Source organism: Lathyrus oleraceus, unplaced genomic scaffold (assembly GCF_024323335.1).
Source record: "Lathyrus oleraceus cultivar Zhongwan6 unplaced genomic scaffold, CAAS_Psat_ZW6_1.0 chrUn0933, whole genome shotgun sequence".
NCBI classification, from domain to species: Eukaryota; Viridiplantae; Streptophyta; class Magnoliopsida; order Fabales; family Fabaceae; genus Lathyrus; species Lathyrus oleraceus.
Window position 1 is genome coordinate 9,544 of NW_026113324.1, and position 8,649 is coordinate 18,192.

At 34.4% G+C, this 8,649-nt stretch overlaps 1 protein-coding gene across 1 annotated transcript; it reads right to left on the bottom strand.

Annotated features, from left to right (window-relative positions):
* Positions 1-236: 236 nt before the first annotated feature.
* LOC127115046 (NAD(P)H-quinone oxidoreductase subunit L, chloroplastic) lies at positions 237-1,382 on the bottom strand. The gene is made up of 5 exons (XM_051046722.1): positions 1,129-1,382; positions 950-1,042; positions 727-840; positions 562-656; positions 237-476 (listed from the first exon to the last, which is right to left on the bottom strand). The coding sequence occupies exons 1-5, from the start codon at positions 1,270-1,272 to the stop codon at positions 329-331; spliced, it is 594 nt and encodes a 197-aa protein (XP_050902679.1). The 5' UTR covers positions 1,273-1,382; the 3' UTR covers positions 237-328.
* Between the last annotated feature and the right edge of the window lie 7,267 nt (positions 1,383-8,649).

Here is an 8,649-nt window from a genome sequence, read left to right on the forward strand (position 1 = left end):
TAAAAAATTATGGTGACAATTAACTTATTGACTTATGTGATCAATGTATTGATTCAACCCAACCAAACTCTCCCTTAAGTTTCAACAAAGATAAGTTGATTTCTTTTAACAGAATTCAATTGACAGCATGACATTGCTCAACACCAAAAGTGGAAATGTGGTGTCAACTTTGAATTCAAAAGTTCCTTTAATTTTTACAAAGTTACAGCTGAATGGCCATTCAAAGATCAAAAGCAGAAAAAAAAGGTATAACCAAATCGTATTTATCAATAATAGTGTAGTTTAGGCATAAAATGATACATATGATTTGTTATTGGTAGTTTGATGACTAGTCATAATCCTCAGGATCAGCAAAAGGGTACTTATAGTATGCATTTCTTATTTTTGAAGGATCTTCAGGTATAGACCAAGGATACTCCATGTCTGGATCCCTTGGAAACTTCCTGAAGTTTAGAAACGGTACCCAAACAAGTAACCTACATTACAAAGAAAACGAAATATTAATCACATGCAACTTGTTATAACTAACTAATAATCACTTATAAGAGAAGAAGCACTTACGCTGGGAAGAAAATGAAGACAAACATGAACTGGAAATACATTTCAACAAGCTTTCTTCTGTACCATCTTTTCCAAAGCCAGAACAAGATCAATGGCTGCAATAATATAATTCAGCTATTATGCTCTCACTCACCTTCATAAGCTGTGAAATGAAATAAAACTTACTGGTGCAGTAATGAAGTAGAAAAAGAACACAATCCCTAGTTGTATCAAAATGAATGAGAGTTCTTGTGGATGATTATTTGTTCCAGTTACTGCTAATGCTGCTGGATGCTCAGCCTGTTTAAATAATCACTACCAAAATTTAGAGACACAATATAAAATCTCTCTCTAATTTTAGAGACACTATAACTATGTATTTGAAAGAGTAGCAAGGCTTGAGTCTGACCAAGGCCAAGAGTACTGCTCCTATGGGCAGTGCCAAATTTGGTTTCTTTAGACTGACATGATCCTTTGGCTTTTGGGTGCTGCATTTTACTATCTGCAATTGGAATAGGTTAACAGGTTAACTAATAATAGTAGAATGAAAGAAGCTAAGTAAAATAGATGACTAAAGAAAATGAATACATGTCGTGATTGGTTGGAAGGAGTAGAAGTGTTGTTGTGGAATGGTTTGAGCTTGGAAGAAATGAAGAGAGAAGGTGATGATGATGAATAATAGGGAAGAGGAGGTAGAGCTTTGGGAACATGGAGGCTGAATGAGCAGCTCATTTTTTTGGGTAGAGCTTTTTCTTAAGATTGGTTCCTTATCTTTGTCATGTTTTGTTCCATGGTAATGAGTGAGTGAATGATAAAATTCATAATGACACGTGGAAATGAAACTCATCCACCACTACTCCCATTGCTTATTGTCCATTCATTCAAGTTTGGAAGTAGAGTAATAAGAACTTTATGTGATGTATGGTTTGAGTTGAACAATAAAAACATATTGGGCTTGAACAAATACAAACAATTCTTCTATCTACACCCTATTAGACATGAGCTTGTTGGGCTAGCAAATGAGCCAGCTTATTTTTGGCTCTATTAGCAAAAACAGTTTATGATAGATTGAATCATTCAAACCAAACACCCCCACCATATTCCTAGAAGGGTGTCGTTTACTATTCCTCATGTAGTGATCACATATCTTATAGAAATCTCAAAATGCCCTTCGTATCGTCTGGATTTCAAAATTCAGACGCGTCTTTCATTCACCAAATAACTAAATTAGAGAGTCACCACCATTTTTACCAACAATATGTTTGAAAATTAATCTTCGGACGCCGTTCAAATTACAATATTCGGAATTCCAAGCGGGAAAACTAATTTAGCTATCATCTTGCATGTATACCACTCTTCATGACCATAACATCATTTTTGAAAAATCCTACAAAAACATCATTTCATTCTCATTCAAGATTTTTACTTCAAAAGAACATTCTTTTGTACTTAGACATCAAAAGGATAAAAAAAAGTTGGAATTTCATGTAATGTAAATGTATTTCATTAATCATTGCTTGAGATCACCTGATTTATTTTGTTGAAATATGTACATTGTGTCCGGATTTTGAAATCCGGATTCTGTTACACTATGTCTGAAATTTGAAATCCCGACTGTTTTGATGTTGAATTTGAATTGTCTTCCGCTATGATTAGTTGTAGTTATGGTGCACCCTGATGATGTCTCTGATGTTGCTTTCGAGGCTATTGTATCTATGGATGTTGAACTAGGGGTGTTCAGGTAGACGTTGGAAAAAAATTACAAATAAATAAGAGTTTGTTATACGTGAACATATGATTTAATGAGTTTGCACACAAACTTCCTAATTAGGGTTCATCATCGTAATCGTGAGGTCGAACTCTAGTTCTGATAGACAACAGACATTTATGACGATGAGATGCGAAAGAAGGACAAGTATAAGTAACTTATCTAGAAGTTGAAACACGATGACACCAATACGAGGAAATGTGAATGTCCTTTTAAGTTACGTGGGTACCACAAGACGAATAATACATGGACATTTAATGTGGTTTGTTGTATAGATAATCATGCTTTGTGATACAAGTTAGTTGATCACCCTATTGTATGTCATCTGAATTTTGAAGAGAATAACTTGTCTCGGACATGAAATTAAACATGGTTTACCCCAAGAACCTACTCTCAACTTTGAAAAGGAAAAGACCCGAAAGTGTCGCAAATGTTATGCAAGTGTAAAATATTCTCACCAAAAACAATAAGACGATAAGAGGTGCAAGATCTGAAATACAATAATTGTTTATGCTTTTGGATGATGATCATTATGTATATAGGTACAAAATATTGTGATGATAGAAAAACCGTTCGAGATATATTTTGGAGTCATCTGTGTTGATAATTGATTCAATCTATAATACCAACAAATACATGCTACCACTTTTGAAAGTTGTTTGTTTTACTTCTACATATATGAATTTTTCAGTTGGGTTTGCATTTTTAGAAATAAAAAAGAGGACAATTATTGGGCTTTAGAAGTATGTCACACTATGTTGAAAGACCAAGAAACATGCCATGAGTGATTTTCACCGACCGTGATACTGCATTAACGAATTTAGTTGCAAAGGTGTTTCCTACAATTTATGATTTGCTGTGTAGGTATCATCAAAAAAGTGAGAGGTTGACTTAAGCTCATAGTATGGACCAAATAAATCAAGGGTGAAGATAGGAAAATGGTCAAACCTAGTGTGATATTGGAAAACATAATAGATGCTTGAAATGCTATAATAAATTCTTCTACATAAAAGTTATATGTCAAATCTGTCATATTGTTCATAAGGGCGTGTGGCATATCAGTGAACAAAATGATTCAAAATTAACATAAAGAGATCCAAACATCATTGTATTGAAGCATCATAGTATTAGAACATAAATTCAGAGAAAAAATCTTTATTCTCAATTGGCCGGTAATACATCTCGAGTGGGCTTGAATTTCATTTATCATGAAGCTAAGCGAGAAGAGAAAAAAAGGTTCAGATAGCTCAAAGTGTTGTTGTACACTTAGGATGTCTGGTATTCTATATGCTTGTTTAATTTCCAAAAAGATGAAAATTGATTGGCCCATACGTATGGATGAGGTTTACTCGCACTAGACAAGGCTTCGATTTGATGATGATGGCGTGGTGAAGGAGTGTAAATCAAATATGTTTATTATGACATAATGGGAGGTGATTCAAGAGAGATTTTTCAAATCTGACGATAACATAAAAATTCACATCAAAGGGAAACCGAGGAAGATTTCCTATCGAAAAACCATATATTTGAAATCACCCACAAAACCGTTAAAAACAAAGGATGCTCCTAAGAAGGTCAAACTAGTATCGAGTGGCAATCCAACTAATCAGGCGCCATCCTATTTTGAACATGTCATCACACTTTTTTCGGACTCTCTGATTTCACAATCCAAAAAAGTTCTATCAAAGGTGTTGGCATCAATAAACCATCACTTTTACCACCTTCAACACTTCTATAAAAAATTATACACATTAAAGAAATGTTAGTTTTTACACACAAGTATATTGACCAGATTGTAGATGTTAGAGGTGATGGTAATTAAGGTTATCACGCTATTTCAATTTTGTTGGGTAACAAAGAAGAGAATCATACACTTGTCTATCAACATCTTATCAGGGAGTTGAATATGCATAACGAATCATACGTAAAGCTATAGAGGATAAAAAATAAAAATTCAATGAAATTCATGCATCTCTTAATCCTTGTGCTAGCGGTCCAACACCGAGGAAAACTTGATGTGTTTCTATGAAATGGGTCAACTTATAGCAAGTGTATATAACAGTGTGTGTATATATCTGAAAAATGTGATTTCTTGAGGGGGAAATTCCCAATTCAAAGTGGCCCACCTCAAAATCCACCTAAGCATAATATGTGTATTAGGTGCTTTCAAAAACACAATATTTTGTTCAAGTTTATTTGAAATATGAATGTGTTATACAATAACTTTCTTTGAGTGGACATCTCATTCCACAACGAAGGTGAAACTTGACCGGATAATGTTTTGGATAGGATGGAAGAGTTTACTAAGTTTAGAGAAATCGAAAGAGAATCAAAATTTGAAAAGTTAAAGACGGAACCACACATAGATATAGATTTAGTTTGTGACTAGGGGTAGAAATAGGCTATACTAGGCTAGGCTTTAGAAAGCCTGAGTCTGGCCTATGATAAACTTACAAGGTTTGAGTCTGGCTTATGGCCTACTATAAGCTCTCTTTTTTTGTCTGGCTTGACCTGGCCTGAAAGCCTATTTAAAAGTCTGTTTCTTATTAAGGTTTTCAATTAATCCATATTACTTAAGAAGTCTTATACGTTGGTTTATATATGCATATATAGGTCGGCCTATTTAACATTTTTCTAATATATGCATATGTAGGTCAACCTATTTAGCATTTTTCTAATATATATGCATATATAGGTCAGTATATTTAAACTATCTTTAATATATATGAAAATCTAGGTCGACATGTAAGGCTTCATAGGCTTTTTTAAAGCCTATTTAATTAAATAGGCTTTAAAAAAGCCTAAGCCTGACTTTTTTATTAAATAGGTCTGGCCTGGCCTGACCTGACCTTAAATAAGCTAGGCTATAGACCCATGTAGGTCGATCTGGCCTATTTCCATCCCTAGTTGTGACACATTATTTGATGTATTTAACGACGAGACATTTTTTTTTGTATTTAATGTTGGATTTTTGTTTTTAAAGATGTAACATGGATACATTTTGATGTGTATCTAACATTACTTGTATAAAAATTGGCTTTTAAATTTTATATGTTAAAAAACAGGCTCCATATGTGTGTGATATTATTTGTTTGCAAAAACAGCTTTTGTAAGGGGGTGAATTCAAATTTTAATATCCGAACACACCCTATTTTTTTTTATGTTATTTCATACATTAAAGGATTAATCCAAATTTAAATATCCAGAGAAATCCTTATTTGTATCTGATTGAATTTAGACTTTAATTTCTAGAATGTCTCATGAGTTAGGATTGCTTTTGTATGGTCCATATTGAACTAAAACTTGTATAAATCATGTCTCCATATTGTTAACAAAAACACACCAGAGTAGAAAAAATATTGGTATAATTTACTTCAACAGTGTGAGACCTTATTTTGAATTTAGGGTCATAGAGGGCACCCCTCTTGTAGATCTGAAATCCAAATTGGAGAATCTTATGCACTACTTAGACAATTGAAACATTGATTAAGATCGAGTATCACTCATCCTCGATCGAGAATCTTATGCACTACTTAGATAATTGAAATATTGATTAAGATCGAGTATCATTCATCTTCGAAATTATCTAGCAATTCCCTTAAAAAAATTATCTTGTTAAAGCAACTATCAAATGGGAACTCGGTTTCCATAACCATAACTTGAGTTTCTCCCATGGTCGAGTTGTCTCCACCCGACATGGTTCAAGCCACCTCCACTATAACTAAACCTCTATCATTTTGAACCACAACATTCATCCCCTAAATCCTGTTTAAGGATAGATTATCATCAACGTTAAACTTGGGCTAGCCTTCCTCCAACTTATCCCATCTCGAAATACGTTGTTTCCTCTCGAGTTTTTGTTGTTTCCCTTTGACTTGGTTATTAAAAAAGTCTTAAATATCTTACTTATTGAACTAGGTGATTTTTTATAGAAGTTCCTTTATCATCAACGGCAAGCGGTCGTGGATGCCGAAGCTTCTTCCTCCTCAAGGGATGGTTTCTCCGAGGGTTGAGTTATCTCCACCCGACATGGTCCAATACACCCCCACTATAACTAAACCTATATCATTTTGACCACAATATTCATCCCCCGAATCCCGTTCAAGGATAGATTCTCATCTACGTTAAACTTGGGCTAGCCTTCCTCCAACTTATCCCATCTCGAAATACGTTGTTTCCTCTCGAGTTTCTATTGTTTCCCTTCGACTTGGTAATTAGAAAAGGCTCAAATATCTTACTTATTGAACTAGGTGATTTTGTTAGAATTTCCTTTATCATCAACGACAAGCGGTCGTGGTTGTCGAAACTTCTTCCTCCTCAAGGGATGGATGATCAAGTCCTGATAATGAATCATTTCATTCCTCCCTCACGAATCATTTTCCAACCTATGGAATATATGGAAGAATCTCAAACTTGTTCATTCGTTGGAATTTCTCCATAATTTAATCTAGGTGAGCCTTCTGTCAAACCTATGTTACCACCTGTTATAACCAGATGCGAAGCGCTTCCCAGTGTCCAGCTTCTGCAAGAAAATCTTGAACAACAAGAAGCTAATGACTTGCTAAATAATATGTACCAGATGGTTCAACAACGAAATTCCACGACCTTCATGGAAATGTTAACTTGCATCAAAGAGAGCTTGCACAATTCCATTTCAAATAGCAACATCGTGTTGGAGGTGGCCTCGCACAAAATCGTCGAGCTAAGACATATAGAAGAAATCCAAAGATCTTCAAGCCGCTAACGACATATACGTTGCACTTATTTCATATATCCTAAAGGAATAAAAGATTGTCACACTCCTTCCAAGGTTTGGCCTCCAATGAGGAGACAAAGAAACAAAGAAGAATCCTCCATCCAACCACAGAGGAAGAACCCTTTGTCCATTCGTATATTAGACAGAATGATCCTAAAATATCTATAGAAGTCTTTTAAGCTCCATAGTTACAATGTTTCATACCCCAAAAGTTTCCCTCCCCTTTTTCATTTTCATCTAACTTTTGATTTGTGATTTCATTTACATAGGCATTAGCATCATGACACATTCATTCTACCATTTGCATTAAGCATATTGGATTCAGAGTTTTTCTTACTCATGACTGAGAGAGAATTAAGGTCTTACCCAGGAAATCAAGCCTAAGAGTCCTCAGTGGTGCATTCAAGTTCGAAGGCTCTTATCTTGTGAACCAGGTTCTATGAAACCCTATTTGTTTGGCTTTTAGCATCCATGGGTAATTTGTGTGGCATTCTTTGTTTTGGATTTAGTCAGGGATTGAAGATATCACATTGGTAAACCATGGAATCTCATTTGCTTAATTAAGTTTGTTTATGAGGTGATCATCATATTTGGTCATCGCACTTGTTCGTTATGGATGGTGTGGATTCAAGACATCATCAAGGTTCATTGTTCAAATTCTAGAATCAAGTATGTTTTGCACAAGATTAACACAAGGCCAAATGCAAATTTGAAATAAACTCATTTGAGGATCAAGTTATATAATTCCATATTTCATTTCAAAAACATCAGAAGTTACATTACATTACATCATAAATCCTTACATAAAGTCAAAACCTACCAAAAAATACATTTGTTGACATGCAATTGACTTTGGTCAATTGTTGACTTTTGGTCAACGAGTTGACCAAACTCAACTTTCTAACCCTAATTCTAAGACCCTCATTTTCCTCTTCCACGTGTCATCTCATTTTGGTCTTCAAACATGTACATGACCATTGATGTGGTCTATGATGATTCCATCATGTTGATCAATGCCAAGTCCAAACCTGTAAAAAAGGGGCCAAGTACACATCAATTACATATGCACCTATTAACATATTCAAGCACTATACTATTCATCTTGCATCAATTTCCAACTAACATTCAATTTATCCAATTCATGGATACATCATGTTAAGCATTCAAATCAACATCTTCTTAAACACTAACATTAAGCTTCTAACAACCCTATCAATGCAATAGGCAAATCATTCACAAGCAATTCACAAAGGCTGACCATGTTTAGTTCAAATTTGTAGTCATTCCAACTAGTCATAACCTAACTCATTTGTTCTACGCCAAAGCATGCATATAAACATTAACATGATCATCTAACATGGCATAGCAACAAGATACCAATGCAATGGTCTCAAAACAAGTTGAACAATACCAAGCAATTGCATACAATATGATAACATTTCAGCAAGTGTATAACAAAAATTGGTAGAGTTAACTTTGATGGCTAGCATCCAATATCATCTAAGATTAATCACTAATAGAACCTACACAATCAATTACACAAATGCTAACAAATTCTAACTAGTAACATCCAAACTCAAATTGA